General features: G+C 60.0%; 1 protein-coding gene across 1 annotated transcript in view; it reads right to left on the bottom strand.

Moving 5' to 3' along the window:
- The window catches only part of LOC121272930 (thrombospondin type-1 domain-containing protein 4-like), a 173,103-nt gene that overhangs the window by 144,407 nt on the left and 6,551 nt on the right, over nt 1–22,145 (bottom strand). Inside the window, exons 2-3 of the mRNA XM_041179807.1 lie at nt 19,693–19,873; nt 1,810–1,882 (exon numbers count right to left, since the gene is read on the bottom strand). Coding sequence (XP_041035741.1) covers nt 1,810–1,882; nt 19,693–19,721 — 102 coding nt within the window. The 5' untranslated portion in view covers nt 19,722–19,873. The remainder of the gene's footprint in view (nt 1–1,809; nt 1,883–19,692; nt 19,874–22,145) is intronic.

Raw genomic sequence — 22,145 nt, 5'->3', positions numbered from 1 at the left:
CACCTCACTCTCAGACAGTGCGTTCCAGATCCTAACCACTCGATTGACCCTGTCTCCACCACACCCTCAGGCAGTGCGTTCCAGATTCTAACCACTCGATTGACCCTGTCTCCACCACACCCTCAGGCAGTGCGTTCCAGGTTCTAACCACTCAATTGACCGTGTCTCCACCACACCCTCAGGCAGTGCATTCCAGACCCTAACCACTCGATTGACCCTGTCTCCACCACACTCTCAGACAGTGCATTCCAGACCCTAACCACTCAATTGACCCTGTTCTCCCCACACTCTCAGACAGTGCATTCTAGACCCTAACCACTCGCTGCCTGAGAAGGTTTTTTTCTCATATCTCTTTTGCTTCTTTGACCAATTACTTTAAACCTGTGCTCTGTTGTTCTTGATCCTCCTGCCAATGGGAAGAGTTTCCCCCTAAATACCCTGTCCAGGTCCCTCATGATTCTGCCTTAAAAATATTCAAAGACTCTGCTTCCACCACCTTTTGAGGAGGGGAGTTCCAAAGACTCATGACTCTCAGGAGAGAAAAATTTCTCCTTATCTCTGTCCTAAATGGGCGACCCCTTATTTTTAAACAGCGACCCCTCGATCTAGGTTCTCCCACAAGAGGAAACATCCTCTATCAAGTCTCCTCTCGGCCTTCTCTTCTCCAAGGAAGAAGAGTCCCCAACTTCTTCAGTCTATCTTCATAACGGAAGTTCCTCATCCCTGGAACCATTCTCATCAACCTCTTCAGAGCTCTCTCCAAGCCTTCATGTCCTTTCCAAAATGCAGTGCCCAGAGCTGGACACAACACACCAGCTGAGGACTGTCCAGTGTCTTATACTAAAGCTGTTGAGTTTTTCCAGCACTTTCTGTTTACCCCCTCCGATACATCTCTGCGATTCACCTCGACCACTCCTCGCGGGAGCGAGTCCCACATCCTCCCCACTCTCTGGGTGAAGACGTTTCTCCTGAATTCCCCATGGGATTTATTAGCGACTGTCTTCCATTGATGCCCACCACCGCCCCCCCACCTTAGTTCTGGTCTCCCCTCCCCCAAAAGTGGAAACAGTGCCATTAAGAGCCATAGACTACATACAAACATACGAACTAGGAGCAGGAGTAGGCCAATCGGCCCCTCGAGTCTCCTCCGCCATTCAATAAGATCACGGCTGACCTGATTGTCACTTCAACCCCACCTTCCCGCCCAACCCCCGATAACCTTTCACCCCCTTTGCTTATCCAGAACCTATCTCGCTCTGCCCTAAAAATATTCAAAGGCTCTGCTTCCACCGCCTTTTGAGGAAGAGAGTCCCAAAGAGTCACAACCCTCAGAGAAAAAATATCGCCCTCATCTTTGTCCTAAATGGGCGAACCCCTTATTTTTAAACAGTGACCCCCGCCTCCCCATCGTTCTAGATTCTCCCACAAGAGGAAACATCCTCTCCACACCCAGCTCATGGTCAAGACCCCCTCAGGGTCTTATGTGTGTCAATCGAGTCGCCGCTGAGCAGGGTTCCCTTCCCTGAGTGGAGCGACTGGAATAATTCGTACAGCTTTGTCACTGAGCGTTTCAAATCACCGCACTTTACAGGTTCAATTCTCAAAGCAGGCCAGGTCTCGCCGCCCATTTTACAACTTGTTAAGCCTCCCACTGAGAACACCCCCAACCACCCCCTTGCTTTCTTTTTAGTCCTGATTTTCCAGCCTCTCAGGTATTTGTGCTCCACCCGTGCTTCTGTTTGTGGACAGGGCGGAGGGTGAGAGTCTGTGACTGAAGCGGGTGCGAGTTGAAGGGCGACGGCGACTCACCTTTCTGTGCGTGTACGAGCACTGAAGGATGGTCAGCAGGTGGAAAGTGACAAACACAGACAGCCAGCAAAACCTGAAAAATAAAACAAGAGGTCATTCTGCGTCTCAGCGGCCGGAGATCACGACTGTCGCTCCCACTACCACCGTCTCCCACGGTCTGGGGATGCAGCCAGCGAAGCACTCTCTGAAGTGAGCTCACCATCGTACTGCAGGCAGCCAATTTGCGCACAGCAGGATCCCACAATCAGCAATGTGACAATGACCCAGCTCATCTGTCTTTTTTTTTATTGATGTTGCTTTGAGGGATAAATATGGGCCCCAGGACACCGGGGTCTACTCCCTCGACCCACCCCCGACTCTTCTTCCAATAACAGCCACAGGATCGTTTAGATCCACTGACAGGGCCGACGGGTGCCTCGGTTGAAAATTTGATCGGAAAGGCAGCACCTCCAACAGTGTGGCACTCCCTCAGCGCTGACCCTCCGACAGTGCGGCGCTCCCTCAGCGCTGACCCTCTGACAGTGCGGCGCTCCCTCAGCGCTGACCCTCCGACAGTGCGGCGCTCCCTCAGCGCTGACCCTCCGACAGTGCGGCGCTCCCTCAGCGCTGACCCTCCGACAGTGCGGCGCTCCCTCAGCGCTGACCCTCCGACAGTGCGGCGCTCCCTCAGCGCTGACCCTCCGACAGTGCGGCGCTCCCTCAGCGCTGACCCTCCGACAGTGCGGCGCTCCCTCAGCGCTGACCCTCCGACAGTGCGGCGCTCCCTCAGCGCTGACCCTCCGACAGTGCGGCGCTCCCTCAGCGCTGACCCTCCGACAGTGCGGCGCTCCCTCAGCGCTGACCCTCCGACAGTGCGGCGCTCCCTCAGCGCTGACCCTCCGACAGTGCGGCGCTCCCTCAGCGCTGACCCTCCGACAGTGCGGCGCTCCCTCAGTGCTGACCCTCCGACAGTGCGACGCTCCCTCAGCGCTGACCCTCCGACAGTGCGGCGCTCCCTCAGCGCTGACCCTCCGACAGTGCGGCGCTCCCTCAGCGCTGACCCTCCGACAGTGCGGCGCTCCCTCAGCGCTGACCCTCCGACAGTGCGGCGCTCCCTCAGCGCTGACCCTCCGACAGTGCGGCGCTCCATCAGCGCTGACCCTCCGACAGTGCGGCGCTCCCTCAGCGCTGACCCTCCGACAGTGCGGCGCTCCCTCAGCGCTGACCCTCCGACAGTGCGGCGCTCCCTCAGCGCTGACCCTCCGACAGTGCGGCGCTCCATCAGCGCTGACCCTCCGACAGTGCGGCGCTCCCTCAGCACTGACCCTCCGACAGTGCGGCGCTCCCTCAGCACTGACCCTCCGACAGTGCGGCGCTCCCTCAGCACTGACCCTCCGACAGTGCGGCGCTCCCTCAGCACTGACCCTCCGACAGTGCGGCGCTCCCTCAGCACTGACCCTCCGACAGTGCGGCGCTCCCTCAGCACTGACCCTCCGACAGTGCGGCGCTCCCTCAGCACTGACCCCCCGACAGTGCGGCGCTCCCTCAGCACTGACCCTCCGACAGTGCGGCGCTCCCTCAGCACTGACCCTCCGACAGTGCGGCGCTCCCTCAGCACTCACACTGGGGAGCGTCAGCCTGGATTTTTTTTTTAAAAACTCATTGATAGGAGGGCGGCATCACTGGCACGGGTAACCCTCCCCTAACTGTCCCTGAGAAGGCGATGGTGAGCCACCATCTTGAATTGCTCCAGTCCATGTGGTAAACTGAGCGGCTTGTGGGGCCATTTCAGAGGGTGGTTAAGGGTGGGTCTGGAGTCACATGTAGGCCAGGCCGGGTGAGGACAGCGGATTTACTTCCCTCGGGGACATTGGTGAACCCGATGGGCTAGTTTCACGGTCACCGCTGATAAATAACGCGCTTATTTCCAATTTATCCAGTGAATTGAATTGAAATTCTGCAGCCTGGGCGGTGGGGGGGGGGGGGGGTGGAATTGTCCGGGTCCCGCGTCCAGCAATGAAATCGCGGAGCGACCCACTGACTGTGGGCTCAAACCTCCAGAGCGAGGCTGGAACACACCGCCTCCTGTTTCAGACATGGAGGCTGGGCTGCCCCACTGCTGACAATGCCGGTGCGCACAGAGATAGGGAGGGGAGTGCTCACAGAGGGATTTGCTCCCTCGCACACAGATTTTTCTTTTCTTTAAAAAACAAAACAAGGTGATGCCACTTCACGGAGCAGTCAAAGTTTTGACAAGGCACTTTGGAGAGGAACCTCTTTGTGTGGGCTTCTAACGAGTTGTAATCTAGACTCTAATTCTCAGAGGGCAAATACAATAGACACCTGAACCTGGCCACTCAACTGTCCCACTTTTTCACCGTTAAGATTCAGGAGGACGAAAGATTTGTGTCGGCCGACTGCGATTTCAGGGCATCGACAGATCAGGGAGGGTGTCTTTGGGCTATTAGGGTCTTCAAGTTTCGGGTTGGTGGGGGCAGAGTTTGGGGTTTGGACAAATTCTTTCATGGGGTGTGGGTGTCGCTGGAGAGGCCAGCATTTGTTGCCCATCCCTAAATGCCCCTTGAATTGGACATTTCACGGGGGGGGGGGGTGCGGGGGGCAGCTAAGAGTCAACCACGTGTCTGTGGGTCTGGAGTCACATGTAGGCCAGACCGGGTAAGGAAGGCAGATTTCCCTCCCTAAAGGGACATTAGTGGCCCAGATGGGTTTTTACAATCCATGATTGTTTCATTAACAAAACTAGCTTCAACTGCTGATTTTATTCATTGAACTTAAATTCCACCAGTTACCGTGGGTGGGATTTGAACCCGCGTCCCCAGAGCGTTAGCCTGGGCCTCTGGATTACTAGTCCAGAGACATTACCACCACGCCACCAACTCCGCAAATGTTTTGATTCGCCCAATGGTGGTTCACCACCACCACCCTCCCCGAAACATCACACCCCACACCCTCACCAACTTTGTCCTAAAGCCATCATCACTACTGTTTTCTGATCACAACACATTGTTTGACCCTACTTGATTCCCTCAGAAAGTTGTCTCAACAAAAACATCATGGACTGGGACTGTGGCTCGGGGGGTACAGTAGCACTCTCGCCTCACCTCTGGGTCAGACATTTCTGCGTTTGAGGCCCAGTCCAGAAAGACACGCAGAAATCCAGGCCAACCCTACCCAGTGCAGTACTGAGGGAGCGCCGCACTGTCGGAGGGTCAGCACTGAGGGAGCGCCGCACTGTCGGAGGGTCAGCACTGAGGGAGCGCCGCACTGTCGGAGGGTCAGCACTGAGGGAGCGCCGCACTGTCGGAGGGTCAGCACTGAGGGAGCGCCGCACTGTCGGAGGGTCAGCACTGAGGGAGCGCCGCACTGTCGGAGGGTCAGCACTGAGGGAGCGCCGCACTGTCGGAGGGTCAGCACTGAGGGAGCGCCGCACTGTCGGCGGGTCAGCACTGAGGGAGCGCCGCACTGTCGGAGGGTCAGCACTGAGGGAGCGCCGCACTGTCGGAGGGTCAGCACTGAGGGAGCGCCGCACTGTCGGAGGGTCAGCACTGAGGGAGCGCCGCACTGTCGGAGGGTCAGCACTGAGGGAGCGCCGCACTGTCGGAGGGTCAGCACTGAGGGAGCGCCGCACTGTCGGAGGGTCAGCACTGAGGGAGCGCCGCACTGTCGGAGGGTCAGCACTGAGGGAGCGCCGCACTGTCGGAGGGTCAGCACTGAGGGAGCGCCGCACTGTCGGAGGGTCAGCACTGAGGGAGCGCCGCACTGTCGGAGGGTCAGCACTGAGGGAGCGCCGCACTGTCGGAGGGTCAGCACTGAGGGAGCGCCGCACTGTCGGAGGGTCAGCACTGAGGGAGCGCCGCACTGTCGGAGGGTCAGCACTGAGGGAGCGCCGCACTGTCGGAGGGTCAGCACTGAGGGAGCGCCGCACTGTCGGAGGGTCAGCACTGAGGGAGCGCCGCACTGTCGGAGGGTCAGCACTGAGGGAGCGCCGCACTGTCGGAGGGTCAGCACTGAGGGAGCGCCGCACTGTCGGAGGGTCAGCACTGAGGGAGCGCCGCACTGTCGGAGGGTCAGCACTGAGGGAGCGCCGCACTGTCGGAGGGTCAGCACTGAGGGAGCGCCGCACTGTCGGAGGGTCAGCACTGAGGGAGCGCCGCACTGTCGGAGGGTCAGCACTGAGGGAGCGCCGCACTGTCGGAGGGTCAGCACTGAGGGAGCGCCGCACTGTCGGAGGGTCAGCACTGAGGGAGCGCCGCACTGTCGGAGGGTCAGCACTGAGGGAGCGCCGCACTGTCGGAGGGTCAGCACTGAGGGAGCGCCGCACTGTCGGAGGGTCAGCACTGAGGGAGCGCCGCACTGTCGGAGGGTCAGCACTGAGGGAGCGCCGCACTGTCGGAGGGTCAGCACTGAGGGAGCGCCGCACTGTCGGAGGGTCAGCACTGAGGGAGCGCCGCACTGTCGGAGGGTCAGCACTGAGGGAGCGCCGCACTGTCGGAGGGTCAGCACTGAGGGAGCGCCGCACTGTCGGAGGGTCAGCACTGAGGGAGCGCCGCACTGTCGGAGGGTCAGCACTGAGGGAGCGCCGCACTGTCGGAGGGTCAGCACTGAGGGAGCGCCGCACTGTCGGAGGGTCAGCACTGAGGGAGCGCCGCACTGTCGGAGGGTCAGCACTGAGGGAGCGCCGCACTGTCGGAGGGTCAGCACTGAGGGAGCGCCGCACTGTCGGAGGGTCAGCACTGAGGGAGCGCCGCACTGTCGGAGGGTCAGCACTGAGGGAGCGCCGCACTGTCGGAGGGTCAGCACTGAGGGAGCGCCGCACTGTCGGAGGGTCAGCACTGAGGGAGCGCCGCACTGTCGGAGGGTCAGCACTGAGGGAGCGCCGCACTGTCGGAGGGTCAGCACTGAGGGAGCGCCGCACTGTCGGAGGGTCAGCACTGAGGGAGCGCCGCACTGTCGGAGGGTCAGCACTGAGGGAGCGCCGCACTGTCGGAGGGTCAGCACTGAGGGAGCGCCGCACTGTCGGAGGGTCAGCACTGAGGGAGCGCCGCACTGTCGGAGGGTCAGCACTGAGGGAGCGCCGCACTGTCGGAGGGTCAGCACTGAGGGAGCGCCGCACTGTCGGAGGGTCAGCACTGAGGGAGCGCCGCACTGTCGGAGGGTCAGCACTGAGGGAGCGCCGCACTGTCGGAGGGTCAGCACTGAGGGAGCGCCGCACTGTCGGAGGGTCAGCACTGAGGGAGCGCCGCACTGTCGGAGGGTCAGCACTGAGGGAGCGCCGCACTGTCGGAGGGTCAGCACTGAGGGAGCGCCGCACTGTCGGAGGGTCAGCACTGAGGGAGCGCCGCACTGTCGGAGGGTCAGCACTGAGGGAGCGCCGCACTGTCGGAGGGTCAGCACTGAGGGAGCGCCGCACTGTCGGAGGGTCAGCACTGAGGGAGCGCCGCACTGTCGGAGGGTCAGCACTGAGGGAGCGCCGCACTGTCGGAGGGTCAGCACTGAGGGAGCGCCGCACTGTCGGAGGGTCAGCACTGAGGGAGCGCCGCACTGTCGGAGGGTCAGCACTGAGGGAGCGCCGCACTGTCGGAGGGTCAGCACTGAGGGAGCGCCGCACTGTCGGAGGGTCAGCACTGAGGGAGCGCCGCACTGTCGGAGGGTCAGCACTGAGGGAGCGCCGCACTGTCGGAGGGTCAGCACTGAGGGAGCGCCGCACTGTCGGAGGGTCAGCACTGAGGGAGCGCCGCACTGTCGGAGGGTCAGCACTGAGGGAGCGCCGCACTGTCGGAGGGTCAGCACTGAGGGAGCGCCGCACTGTCGGAGGGTCAGCACTGAGGGAGCGCCGCACTGTCGGAGGGTCAGCACTGAGGGAGCGCCGCACTGTCGGAGGGTCAGCACTGAGGGAGCGCCGCACTGTCGGAGGGTCAGCACTGAGGGAGCGCCGCACTGTCGGAGGGTCAGCACTGAGGGAGCGCCGCACTGTCGGAGGGTCAGCACTGAGGGAGCGCCGCACTGTCGGAGGGTCAGCACTGAGGGAGCGCCGCACTGTCGGAGGGTCAGCACTGAGGGAGCGCCGCACTGTCGGAGGGTCAGCACTGAGGGAGCGCCGCACTGTCGGAGGGTCAGCACTGAGGGAGCGCCGCACTGTCGGAGGGTCAGCACTGAGGGAGCGCCGCACTGTCGGAGGGTCAGCACTGAGGGAGCGCCGCACTGTCGGAGGGTCAGCACTGAGGGAGCGCCGCACTGTCGGAGGGTCAGCACTGAGGGAGCGCCGCACTGTCGGAGGGTCAGCACTGAGGGAGCGCCGCACTGTCGGAGGGTCAGCACTGAGGGAGCGCCGCACTGTCGGAGGGTCAGCACTGAGGGAGCGCCGCACTGTCGGAGGGTCAGCACTGAGGGAGCGCCGCACTGTCGGAGGGTCAGCACTGAGGGAGCGCCGCACTGTCGGAGGGTCAGCACTGAGGGAGCGCCGCACTGTCGGAGGGTCAGCACTGAGGGAGCGCCGCACTGTCGGAGGGTCAGCACTGAGGGAGCGCCGCACTGTCGGAGGGTCAGCACTGAGGGAGCGCCGCACTGTCGGAGGGTCAGCACTGAGGGAGCGCCGCACTGTCGGAGGGTCAGCACTGAGGGAGCGCCGCACTGTCGGAGGGTCAGCACTGAGGGAGCGCCGCACTGTCGGAGGGTCAGCACTGAGGGAGCGCCGCACTGTCGGAGGGTCAGCACTGAGGGAGCGCCGCACTGTCGGAGGGTCAGCACTGAGGGAGCGCCGCACTGTCGGAGGGTCAGCACTGAGGGAGCGCCGCACTGTCGGAGGGTCAGCACTGAGGGAGCGCCGCACTGTCGGAGGGTCAGCACTGAGGGAGCGCCGCACTGTCGGAGGGTCAGCACTGAGGGAGCGCCGCACTGTCGGAGGGTCAGCACTGAGGGAGCGCCGCACTGTCGGAGGGTCAGCACTGAGGGAGCGCCGCACTGTCGGAGGGTCAGCACTGAGGGAGCGCCGCACTGTCGGAGGGTCAGCACTGAGGGAGCGCCGCACTGTCGGAGGGTCAGCACTGAGGGAGCGCCGCACTGTCGGAGGGTCAGCACTGAGGGAGCGCCGCACTGTCGGAGGGTCAGCACTGAGGGAGCGCCGCACTGTCGGAGGGTCAGCACTGAGGGAGCGCCGCACTGTCGGAGGGTCAGCACTGAGGGAGCGCCGCACTGTCGGAGGGTCAGCACTGAGGGAGCGCCGCACTGTCGGAGGGTCAGCACTGAGGGAGCGCCGCACTGTCGGAGGGTCAGCACTGAGGGAGCGCCGCACTGTCGGAGGGTCAGCACTGAGGGAGCGCCGCACTGTCGGAGGGTCAGCACTGAGGGAGCGCCGCACTGTCGGAGGGTCAGCACTGAGGGAGCGCCGCACTGTCGGAGGGTCAGCACTGAGGGAGCGCCGCACTGTCGGAGGGTCAGCACTGAGGGAGCGCCGCACTGTCGGAGGGTCAGCACTGAGGGAGCGCCGCACTGTCGGAGGGTCAGCACTGAGGGAGCGCCGCACTGTCGGAGGGTCAGCACTGAGGGAGCGCCGCACTGTCGGAGGGTCAGCACTGAGGGAGCGCCGCACTGTCGGAGGGTCAGCACTGAGGGAGCGCCGCACTGTCGGAGGGTCAGCACTGAGGGAGCGCCGCACTGTCGGAGGGTCAGCACTGAGGGAGCGCCGCACTGTCGGAGGGTCAGCACTGAGGGAGCGCCGCACTGTCGGAGGGTCAGCACTGAGGGAGCGCCGCACTGTCGGAGGGTCAGCACTGAGGGAGCGCCGCACTGTCGGAGGGTCAGCACTGAGGGAGCGCCGCACTGTCGGAGGGTCAGCACTGAGGGAGCGCCGCACTGTCGGAGGGTCAGCACTGAGGGAGCGCCGCACTGTCGGAGGGTCAGCACTGAGGGAGCGCCGCACTGTCGGAGGGTCAGCACTGAGGGAGCGCCGCACTGTCGGAGGGTCAGCACTGAGGGAGCGCCGCACTGTCGGAGGGTCAGCACTGAGGGAGCGCCGCACTGTCGGAGGGTCAGCACTGAGGGAGCGCCGCACTGTCGGAGGGTCAGCACTGAGGGAGCGCCGCACTGTCGGAGGGTCAGCACTGAGGGAGCGCCGCACTGTCGGAGGGTCAGCACTGAGGGAGCGCCGCACTGTCGGAGGGTCAGCACTGAGGGAGCGCCGCACTGTCGGAGGGTCAGCACTGAGGGAGCGCCGCACTGTCGGAGGGTCAGCACTGAGGGAGCGCCGCACTGTCGGAGGGTCAGCACTGAGGGAGCGCCGCACTGTCGGAGGGTCAGCACTGAGGGAGCGCCGCACTGTCGGAGGGTCAGCACTGAGGGAGCGCCGCACTGTCGGAGGGTCAGCACTGAGGGAGCGCCGCACTGTCGGAGGGTCAGCACTGAGGGAGCGCCGCACTGTCGGAGGGTCAGCACTGAGGGAGCGCCGCACTGTCGGAGGGTCAGCACTGAGGGAGCGCCGCACTGTCGGAGGGTCAGCACTGAGGGAGCGCCGCACTGTCGGAGGGTCAGCACTGAGGGAGCGCCGCACTGTCGGAGGGTCAGCACTGAGGGAGCGCCGCACTGTCGGAGGGTCAGCACTGAGGGAGCGCCGCACTGTCGGAGGGTCAGCACTGAGGGAGCGCCGCACTGTCGGAGGGTCAGCACTGAGGGAGCGCCGCACTGTCGGAGGGTCAGCACTGAGGGAGCGCCGCACTGTCGGAGGGTCAGCACTGAGGGAGCGCCGCACTGTCGGAGGGTCAGCACTGAGGGAGCGCCGCACTGTCGGAGGGTCAGCACTGAGGGAGCGCCGCACTGTCGGAGGGTCAGCACTGAGGGAGCGCCGCACTGTCGGAGGGTCAGCACTGAGGGAGCGTCGCACTGTCGAAGGGTCAGCACTGAGGGAACTCAGCACTGTCGGACGGTCAGCACTGAGGGAACTCAGCACTGTCGGAGGGTCAGCAGTGAGGGATTGCCACCCTGTCAGAGGGTCAGTACTGAGGGAGCGCCGCACTGTCGGAGGATCAGTACTGAGGGAACTCGGCACTGTCGGAGGGTTAGTACTGAGGGAGCGCCACACTGTTGGAGGTGCTGCTTTTTCAGATGAGGTGTCAAACCGAGACCCCATCACCTCTCTGAGGTGGGCCTAAAAGATCCCACTATCTCAGCAGGGGGAGGGGGCAGTTCTCCCCGGTGTCCTGGGCCCAACATTTATCCCTCAATCAACATCACAAAAACAGGCTGATCTGGGTCATTGCCTACATTGCTGTTTATGGGAGCTTGCTGTGCGCAAGTTGGCTGCTGCTGTTTCCCACTTTACAACAGCGACCACACTCCCAAGAATAATTTGCCAGCTGTGGCCAGGAAAGGCGCTACAGAAATGCAAGTCTTTCTATCTTTTCAGCTCTCCCCCAGCGCTGACTGAACTGGAGTAGGCCTGAACACTGCGGAAAGTCGCCAATAATTTAACCCCAACGACATTTCCATTTGCGATTTCTAGCCTATAAATAAAGTAATTAATTACTCCTTCATTTGAGAATAATAAACTTGAATTCTTTCTCCCATTTGAAAATAATTTAGCTCCATTGTTTATTGATTCAGACTGCAATTCCGGTTTGGGCTGAATTTCTGTGCCGGCTTGTTTTTCTCCCCCTGTTCCTTCAGTGACCCTGAGGCCCATGGTGCTCAGTCTCTGAATCACTGCCAAAGTTAAATGGATTGCAGCAAAACACATCCTTTGGGCAGCAAGTTGAATAAAAGGGCTATTAACTCCCAACAGGCTTGAAATTAGGTGTAAATTGCCTTGTGAGAGCTGGGGCTGCAGGGGAGAGCAGAACTCAACAAGGATTTGGACCAAGGCACTGTCTTGGGGGGGGGCGTTGGGACGGGGGGATTTGGTTGGGGTCAGGAGTGCTGAATTGGGTGGGGGGGGTGAGTTGATTGGGGGGGTCGGGGATGATGAGTTGGTTAGGGGGTGTGGGGGATGGTGAGTTAGTTGTGGGGGGGGTGGTGAGTTAGTTGGGGGGTGGTGAGTTGGTTGGGGGGGGGGGTGGTGAGTTGGTTGGGGGGGTGATGAGTTGGTTGCGGGTGTGGGGGGTTGAGTTAGTTGGAGGGTGGGGGAGGTGAGGGGGTGTGGGTTGGGGTTGGCGAGTTGGTTTGGGGAGTGGGGGTGGTGAGTTGGTGGGGGATGGTGAGTTTGTTGAGGGGTGGGGGGATGGTGAGTTGGTGGGGGGATGGTGAGTTGGTGGGGGATGGGGTGTGGTGAGTTGGTTGGGGGGGTGGGGGATGGTGAGTTGGTTGGGGGGTGGGGGATGGTGAGTTGGTTGGGGGGGTGGGGGATGGTGAGTTGGTTGGGGGGTGGGGGATGGTGAGTTAGTTGGGGGGTGGGGGATGGTGAGTTGGTTGGGGGGTGGGGGATGGTGAGTTAGTTGGGGGGGGGGTGGTGAGTTAGTTGGGGGGTGGTGAGTTGGTTGGGGGGGGGTGATGAATTGGTTGGGGGGGTGATGAGTTGGTTGCGGGTGTGGGGGGTTGAGTTAGTTGGAGGGTGGGGGAGGTGAGGGGGTGTGGGTTGGGGTTGGCGAGTTGGTTTGGGGAGTGGGGGTGGTGAGTTGGTGGGGGATGGTGAGTTTGTTGAGGGGTGGGGGGATGGTGAGTTGGTCGGGGGGGATGGTGAGTTGGTGGGGATGGGGTGGTGAGTTGGTTGGGGGGGTGGGGGATGGTGAGTTGGTTGGGGGGTGGGGGATGGTGAGTTGGTTGGGGGGGTGGGGGATGGTGAGTTGGTTGGGGTGGTTGGGTGATGAGTTGGTGGGTAGGTGGGGGGTGGTGAGTTGGTTGGGGGGGTGGGGGATGGTGAGTTGGTTGGGGGGGTGGGGGGTGGTGAGTTGGTTGGGGAGGTGGGGTGTGGTGAGTTGGTGGGGGATGGGGGGGTGGTGAGTTGGTTGGGGGGGTGGGGGATGGTGAGTTGGTTGGGGGGTGGGGGATGGTGAGTTAGTTGGGGGGTGGGGGATGGTGAGTTGGTTGGGGGGTGGGGGATGGTGAGTTAGTTGGGGGGGGGGGTGGTGAGTTAGTTGGGGGTGGTGAGTTGGTTGGGGGGGGGGTGATGAATTGGTTGGGGGGGTGATGAGTTGGTTGCGGGTGTGGGGGGTTGAGTTAGTTGGAGGGTGGGGGAGGTGAGGGGGTGTGGGTTGGGGTTGGCGAGTTGGTTTGGGGAGTGGGGGTGGTGAGTTGGTGGGGGATGGTGAGTTTGTTGAGGGGTGGGGGGATGGTGAGTTGGTGGGGGGATGGTGAGTTGGTGGGGGATGGGGTGTGGTGAGTTGGTTGGGGGGGTGGGGATGGTGAGTTGGTTGGGGGGGTGGGGATGGTGAGTTGGTTGGGGGGTGGGGGATGGTGAGTTGGTTGGGGTGGTTGGGTGATGAGTTGGTGGGTAGGTGGGGGGATGGTGAGTTGGTTGGGGGGGTGGGGGATGGTGAGTTAGTTGGGGGGTGGGGGTGGTGAGTTAGTTGGGGAGGTGGGTGTGGTGAGTTGGTGGGGGGATGGGAGGGTAGTGAGTTAGTTGGGGGGCGTAGTGGATGGTGAGTTGGTTGGGGGGTGGGGGATGGTGAGTTAGTTGGGGGGTGGGGGATGGTGAGTTGGTTGGGGGGTGGGGGATGGTGAGTTAGTTGGGGGGGGGGTGGTGAGTTAGTTGGGGGGTGGTGACTTGGTTGGGGGGGGTGATGATTGGTTGGGGGGGTGATGAGTTGGTTGCGGGTGTGGGGGGTTGAGTTAGTTGGAGGGGTGGGGGTGGTGAGGGGGTGTGGGTTGGGGTTGGCGAGTTGGTTTGGGGAGTGGGGGTGGTGAGTTGGTGGGGGATGGTGAGTTTGTTGAGGGGTGGGGGGATGGTGAGTTGGTTGGGGGTGGGGGATGGTGAGTTGGTGGGGGGGTGGTGAGTTGGTTGGGGGGGTGGGGGATGGTGAGTTGGTGGGGGATGGGGTGTGGTGAGTTGGTTGGGGGGGTGGGGGATGGTGAGTTGGTTGGGGTGGTTGGGTGGTGAGTTGGTGGGTAGGTGGGGAGTGGTGGGGGGTGGGGTGAGTTGGTTGGGGGGTGGGGGATGGTGAGTTGGTTGGGGGGTGGGGGATGGTGAGTTGGTTGGGGGGTGGGGGATGGTGAGTTGGTTGGGGGGTGGGGGATGGTGAGTTGGTTGGGGGAGTTGGTTGGGGGTGGGGGATGGTGAGTTGGTTGGGGGTGGGGGATGGTGAGTTGGTTGGGGGGTGGGGGATGGTGAGTTAGTTGGGGGGTGGGGGATGGTGAGTTGGTTGGGGGGTGGGGGATGGTGAGTTGGTTGGGGGGTGGGGCTGGTGAGTTGGTTGGGGGGTGGGGGATGGTGAGTTGGTTGGGGGGTGGGGGATGGTGAGTTAGTTGGGGGGTGGGGGATGGTGAGTTAGTTGGGGGGTGGGGGATGGTGAGTTAGTTGGGGGGTGGGGGTTGGTGAGTTAGTTGGGGTGTGGTGGATGGTGAGTTGGTTGGGGGGGTGGGAGGGTAGTGAGTTAGTTGAGGCGTAGTGGATGGTGAGTTGGTTGGGGGGTGGGGATGGTGACTTGGTTGGGGGCGTAGTGGATGGTGAGTTGGTTGGGGGGTGGGGGATGGTGAGTTGGTTGGGGGGTGGGGGATGGTGAGTTGGTTGGGGTGGTTGGGTGGTGAGTTGGTGGGTAGGTGGGGGGTGGGAGTTGGTTGGGGGGGTGGGGGGTGGTGAGTTGGTTGGGGAGGTGGGGTGTGGTGAGTTGGTGGGGGATGGGGGGGTGGTGAGTTGGTTGGGGGGTGGGGGATGGTGAGTTGGTTGGGGGGTGGGGGATGGTGAGTTGGTTGGGGGGTGGGGGATGGTGAGTTAGTTGGGGGGTGGGGGATGGTGAGTTGGTTGGGGGGTGGGGGATGGTGAGTTAGTTGGGGGGGGGTGGTGAGTTAGTTGGGGGGTGGTGACTTGGTTGGGGGGGGTGATGATTGGTTGGGGGGGTGATGAGTTGGTTGCGGGTGTGGGGGGTTGAGTTAGTTGGAGGGGTGGGGGTGGTGAGGGGGTGTGGGTTGGGGTTGGCGAGTTGGTTTGGGGAGTGGGGGTGGTGAGTTGGTGGGGGATGGTGAGTTTGTTGAGGGGTGGGGGGATGGTGAGTTGGTTGGGGGTGGGGGATGGTGAGTTGGTGGGGGGGTGGTGAGTTGGTTGGGGGGGTGGGGGATGGTGAGTTGGTGGGGGATGGGGTGTGGTGAGTTGGTTGGGGGGGTGGGGGATGGTGAGTTGGTTGGGGTGGTTGGGTGGTGAGTTGGTGGGTAGGTGGGGGGGTGGTGAGTTGGTTGGGGGGGTGGGGGGGGGTGAGTTGGTTGGGGGGTGGGGGATGGTGAGTTGGTTGGGAGGGTGGGGGATGGTGAGTTGGTTGGGGGGTGGGGGATGGTGAGTTGTTTGGGGGGTGGGGGATGGTGAGTTGGTTGGGGGGTGGGGGATGGTGAGTTGGTTGGGGGGGTGGGGGATGGTGAGTTGGTTGGGGGGTGGGGGATGGTGAGTTGGTTGGGGGGTGGGGGATGGTGAGTTGGTTAGGGGGTGGGGGATGGTGAGTTAGTTGGGGGGTGGGGGATGGTGAGTTGGTTGGGGGGTGGGGGATGGTGAGTTGGTTGGGGGGTGGGGGATGGTGAGTTGGTTGGGGGGTGGGGGATGGTGAGATGGTTGGGGGGTGGGGGATGGTGAGTTAGTTGGGGGGTGGGGGATGGTGAGTTAGTTGGGGGGTGGGGGATGGTGAGTTAGTTGGGGGGTGGGGGTTGGTGAGTTAGTTGGGGTGTGGTGGATGGTGAGTTGGTTGGGGGGGTGGGAGGGTAGTGAGTTAGTTGGGGGCGTAGTGGATGGTGAGTTGGTTGGGGGGTGGGGATGGTGACTTGGTTGGGGGCGTAGTGGATGGTGAGTTGGTTGGGGGGTGGGGGATGGTGAGTTGGTTGGGGGGTGGGGGATGGTGAGTTAGTTGGGGGGTGGGGGTTGGTGAGTTGGTTGGGGGCGTAGTGGATGGTGAGTTGGTTAGGGGGTGGGGGATGGTGAGTTGGTTGGGGGGTGGGGGATGGTGAGTTGGTTAGGGGGTGGGGGATGGTGAGTTGGTTGGGGACGTAGTGGATGGTGAGTTGGTTGGGGGGTGGGGATGGTGACTTGGTTGGGGGCGTAGTGGATGGTGAGTTGGTTAGGGGGTGGGGGATGGTGAGTTGGTTGGGGGCGTAGTGGATGGTGAGTTGGTTAGGGGGTGGGGGATGGTGAGTTGGTTAGGGGGTGGGGGATGGTGAGTTGGTTGGGGGGGTGGGGTGTGGTGAGTTGGTGGGGGATGGGGGGGTGGTGAGTTGGTTGGGGGGGTGGGGGATGGTGAGTTAGTTGGGGGGTGGGGGATGGTGAGTTGGTTGGGGGGTGGGGGATGGTGAGTTGGTTGGGGGGTGGGGGATGGTGAGTTGGTTGGGGGGTGGGGGATGGTGAGTTGGTTGGGGGGTGGGGGATGGTGAGTTGGTTGGGGTGTGGTGGATGGTGAGTTGGTTGGGGGGTGGGGGATGGTGAGTTAGTTGGGGGGTGGGGGTTGGTGAGTTGGTTGGGGGCGTAGTGGATGGTGAGTTGGTTAGGGGGTGGGGGATGGTGAGTTGGTTGGGGGCGTAGTGGATGGTGAGTTGGTTAAGGGGTGGGGGATGGTGAGTTGGTTGGGGGGTGGGGGATGGTGAGTTGGTTGGGGGGGTGGGGTGTGGTGAGTTGGTGGGGGATGGGGTGGTGGTGAGTTGGTTGGGGGGGTGGGGGATGGTGAGTTGGTTGGGGGGTGGGGGATGGTGAGTTGGTTGGGGTGTGGGGGGTGGTGAGTTGGTTGGGGGGTGGGGGGTGGTGAGTTGGTTGGGGGGTGGGGGGTGGTGAGTTGGTTGGGGGGTGGGGGGTGGTGAGTTGGTTGGGGGGTTGGTGAGTTGGTTGGGGTGTGGTGGATGGTGAGTTGGTTGGGGGGGTGGGGGATGGTGAGTTGGTTAGGGGGTGGGGGATGGTGAGTTGGTTGGGGGCGTAGTGGATGGTGAGTTGGTTGGGGGGTGGGGATGGTGACTTGGTTGGGGGCGTAGTGGATGGTGAGTTGGTTAGGGGGTGGGGGATGGTGAGTTGGTTGGGGGCGTAGTGGATGGTGAGTTGGTTAGGGGGTGGAGGATGGTGAGTTGGTTGGGGGCGTAGTGGATGGTGAGTTGGTTAGGGGGTGGGGGATGGTGAGTTGGTTAGGGGGTGGGGGATGGTGAGTTGGTTGGGGGGGTGGGGTGTGGTGAGTTGGTGGGGGATGGGGGGGTGGTGAGTTGGTTGGGGGGGTGGGGGATGGTGAGTTGGTTGGGGGGTGGGGGATGGTGAGTTAGTTGGGGGGTGGGGGATGGTGAGTTGGTTGGGGGGTGGGGGATGGTGAGTTGGTTGGGGGGTGGGGGATGGTGAGTTGGTTGGGGGGTGGGGGATGGTGAGTTGGTTGGGGGGTGGGGGATGGTGAGTTGGTTGGGGTGTGGTGGATGGTGAGTTGGTTGGGGTGTGGTGGATGGTGAGTTGGTTGGGGGGGTGGGAGGGTGGTGAGTTAGTTGGGGGCGTAGTGGATGGCGAGTTGGTTGGGGGGTGGGGATGGTGACTTGGTTGGGGGCGTAGTGGATGGTGAGTTGGTTAGGGGGTGGGGGATGGTGAGTTAGTTGGGGGCGTAGTGGATGGTGAGTTGGTTGGGGGGGTGGGGATGGTGACTTGGTTGGGGGCGTAGTGGATGGTGAGTTGGTTAGGGGGTGGGGGATGGTGAGTTGGTTGGGGGCGTAGTGGATGGTGAGTTGGTTAGGGGGTGGGGGATGGTGAGTTGGTTGGGGGGTGGGGGATGGTGAGTTGCTGGGGGGGTGGTGAGTTGGTTGGGGAGCTGGTGACAGTTAGGTTAATGCCCCATGTGTAGCCTCTACCTTTACACACACACACACCCCACTAAGGGAGTGCTGCATTGCCACCTCGCTCACCGGCTGCAAAGTGCGGGGAGTTCTGAGTTTGTGGAAGACAGTGTATAAATAAAACCTTCCTTTCTCTTGGATAGACATTAAGCAGTGGGTGGGTGTAACACACCGCAGGGTCACCATTTTATAAGAAATAGGAGAGTTCTCTCAGGGATCCTGAGTCCATATTTATCCCTCAAGCAACACGAGTAAATCCACTGTCATCATTCAGAGTGGCATCTTCTGACTACTCTTCAGAAATACTTCATTGACTGTAAAGCACTTTGGGATGCCCTGAGGTTATGAAAGGTGCTACATAAATGAAAGTCCTTTTTTGAAAGTGTGTGTTGAAGGTTAGGGTTGTGTTTGTTTTTAATCCATCACTGGAAATGCGGGTCACTGGCTGGGAGAGCATTTATTGCCCAACACTAATTGTCCCCTTGAGAAGGGGGTGGGTGAGCCGCCTTCTTGAGCCGCTGCAGTCCCTGTGGTGTAGGTACACCCACCGTGCTGTTAGGGAGGGAGTTCCAGGATTTTGACCCAGCGACAGTGAAGGAACGGCCAATATATTTCCAAGTCAGGATGGTGAGTGGCTCGGAAGGGAACTTCCAGGTGGTGGTGTTCCCCATGTGTCTGCTGCCTGATGAGGGAAACTGGAGAAAAACCATTTCCACTGGTCAGGTCATAACTCCAGCTTCAGTCATTTGCCCTCTGGAAATAATTTGTTTAATCCCTTCAACAGTTACTGCTCTCGTCAGCCTCAAAACACTCTTCACCATTTTACCATTGCTTCAGTCATCTAACCCAACTTTACCCAAGGTCCACTCGGACCTCAAAGTGACATAACTTCACAACCTAGATATCAAATGAGTTTTATACATAACTTACGGGGGTAACTTATGGGCTCAGATACAGAGTAAAGCTCCCTCTACACTGTCCCCATCAAACACTCCCAGGACAGGTACAGCACGGGGTTAGATACAGAGTAAAGCTCTCTCTACACTGTCCCCATCAAACACTCCCAGGACAGGTACAGCACGGGGTTAGATACAGAGTAAACTCCCTCTACACCGTCCCCATCAAACACTCCCAGGACAGGTACAGCACGGGGTTAGATACAGAGTAAAGCTCCCTCTACACTGTCCCCATCAAACACTCCCAGGACAGGTACAGCACGGGGTTAGATACAGAGTAAATCTCCCTCTACACTGTCCCCATCAAACACTCCCAGGACAGGTACAGCACGGGGTTAGATACAGAGTAAAGCTCCCTCTACACTGTCCCCATCAAACACTCCCAGGACAGATATACCCTTCACATAATCAGACAAAGTTTGACCCCAAGTTACATCAGGAGAGATTTGGGACAGGTGATCAAAAGCTCAGCTGGGTCTTAAGGAGGATCTTAAAAGGAGGAGAGACAGAGAGAGGTGGAGATATGTAGGAAGAGAACTCCAGAACTCAGGGCCCCCAGGCAGCTGAAGGCACGGCCACCCATGATGGAGCGATGGGAATGGGGCGATGCGCAAGAGGCCGAAGTTAGAGGAGAGCAGAGTTCTCGGGGGCAGTTAGAGAAAGGAGGGGGCGGGGGTCAAGTCATAAAGGGACCTGAGCAGGACTTTAAACTTGAGGTGGTGCCGATCTGAGAGGCAATGTCAGGTCGGCGAGCAGGGTAGGGGTGGGAGTGGGTTGGGGGGGACAATGGTTGAATGGGACTTGGTGGGAGTGGAGGGATCCATGGACTGCAAGAGTTTCAGAGGATGTGGAGTTTACTGCGGCAGGGAAGAGCGTGGGAGGCTGGGCAGGGGGAGCACTGGAACAGGCAGTGTCTGGACCTGCAGAGCCCAGCCAGCGGCTGCTCCTTCAGGAGGGGACACGTTCAAAAGTCAGAACAAGGCAGAACCCGAGCCGGGATAAAGAGGAAAATCCCTCTCACCTACACATCCATCGCTGTCTGTCTCTCATACTCTCACACGACACAGTCAGGCTCTTGTAACGCTCCTGACAGTTCAGAGACACTGTATCCACTCCGCCGTCTACATGTAGATTGGCACTAGTGAGTTTTCACACAGCCTTCCGATGTGATCGCTCCGCCCCCCCCCACAGCCGGACTGACCCTGGAATGAGAACATTTTTAGCTCTGGCTGAAGAGTTTGTCTTTTCTCTGTGTTTATTTAGTTCAGTTTGTTTGCGCTCCTGCGCTGTGTAAAGGTCTCAGACAGTCTCCAGTCCTTGGCTGGTTTTTTTCTGAATGAGCCATTAATCAGCAACAGTTGCCCCCCCTGCCACTACCTCGAGCCTCAAGCTCCTCGATACCCCCAATGCCCCCTCACCCCCCCCGCTCCTGCCGTTAAAGACCAGTCCCAGCCCTGGGATCAAAGCGACTAATCTCGGCCCAGGCTGGAAGATGACAATTGGGTTTGGTGCCCCACACCTGGGGTGTGGCAGGGTGATGGGGTTGGTGGGGTGGGAGAGTGGTGAAGTGGCAGCTAGCGTTCCCACTACTGATCACCGTCTGGCCCCCCCTTACCGGGCAAATCCTCAAGAATGGACATCAGGTGGGGCAGTATTGGGGACAAAGTGAGTGTGTGAGAGAGAGAGAGAGACACACACACACATCCACAGGTGGAGAGAGAGAGATACATCCACAGACAGCGACAGAGAGAGACAGGGAGAGAATGACCGAGAGAGAGAGAGAGAGAGAGAGTGACCAAGACAGAGGCAGGGAGAGAATTAAAGAGAGAGAGGGGGAGAGAATAAGAGGGACAGAGAGAGGGAGAGAATGACAGAGACAGAGAGAGAGGGAGAGAATGAGAGAGAGAGAGAGAGAGCCTTGGAGGATGACAGAAAGACAGAGAGAGAGAGGTGCAGAATGACAGAAAGACCGAGAGAGAGGGGGAGAATGACAAAGAAAAAGAGAGAGGGAGAGAATGACCGAGACAGAGGGAGAGAATGAAAGAGAGAGGAAGAGTATGACAGAGAGAGAGAGAAAATAACAGAGACAGGGAGAGATTGAAAGAGAGACAGGGAGAGATTGAAAGAGAGACAGGGAGAGATTGAAAGAGAGACAGGGAGAGATTGAAAGAGAGACAGGGAGAGATTGAAAGAGAGACAGGGAGAGATTGAAAGAGAGACAGGGAGAGAATGAAAGAGAGACAGGGAGAGGATGAAAGAGAGACAGGGAGAGGATGAAAGAGAGACAGGGAGAGGATGAAAGAGAGACAGGGAGAGGATGAAAGAGAGACAGGGAGAGGATGAAAGAGAGACAGGGAGAGGATGAAAGAGAGACAGGGAGAGAATGAAAGAGAGACAGGGAGAGAATGAAAGAGAGACAGGGAGAGAATGAAAGAGAGACAGGGAGAGAATGAAAGAGAGACAGGGAGAGAATGAAAGAGAGACAGGGAGAGAATGAAAGAGAGACAGGGAGAGAATGAAAGAGAGACAGAGAGACAATGAAAGAGAGACAGAGAGACAATGAAAGAGAGACAGAGAGACAATGAAAGAGAGACAGAGAGACAATGAAAGAGAGACAGAGAGACAGTGAAAGAGAGACAGAGAGAGAATGAAAGAGAGACAGAGAGAGAATGAAAGGGAGACAGAGAGAGAATGAAAGGGAGACAGAGAGAGAATGAAAGGGAGACAGAGAGAGAATGAAAGAGAGACAGGGAGAGAATGAAAGAGAGACAGGGAGAGAATGAAAGAGAGACAGGGAGAGAATGAAAGAGAGACAGGGAGAGAATGAAAGAGAGACAGGGAGAGAATGAAAGAGAGACAGGGAGAGAATGAAAGAGAGACAGAGCGAGAATGAAAGAGAGACAGAGAGAGAATGAAAGAGAGACAGAGAGAGAATGAAAGAGAGACAGAGAGAGAATGAAAGAGAGACAGAGAGAGAGAGAATAACAAAGATGGAGAGAGGGAGAATGAAAGAGAGACAGAGGGGGAGAGAATCACACAGAGAGAATAACAGGAAGACACACAGAGAGGGAGAATGATATAGGAAGAAGAAAAAGTGAGCAAAGGAGAGGGAAAAAGAGTAAAGGAAGTCATAACACAATGCAGACAAGGAGAATAGAGGAAAAAAAAGAGGATGGAGAGGGATGGTGGGATGGTGAGCAAGGGAGGGCAAAGGGGTGAAGAGACGAGATGGAGCAGCGAAGTCCAGTGGGTCATGTTCGAGAGGCTGAGTGTGGCACTTCACACCGATGCCCTCCCAAAGCCCTCACATTATCCCAGAAGCCCAGCCGACACCCTCACACACATGGGGCAGGTGGTGAGGGGCCAGGATCACCGAACCACTCCGCATTCCTCGAGAAGGGATGGTTGGCATGGTGAGGAGTCCAGCCCCCCGTGAGCCAGTATTATCCTGTTTGAAGTGTTTGTAAACAGTGG

Source organism: Carcharodon carcharias, chromosome 36, assembly GCF_017639515.1.
Source record: "Carcharodon carcharias isolate sCarCar2 chromosome 36, sCarCar2.pri, whole genome shotgun sequence".
Classification (NCBI taxonomy): Eukaryota; Metazoa; Chordata; class Chondrichthyes; order Lamniformes; family Lamnidae; genus Carcharodon; species Carcharodon carcharias.
This window is presented reverse-complemented; position numbering and strand designations above follow the sequence as displayed.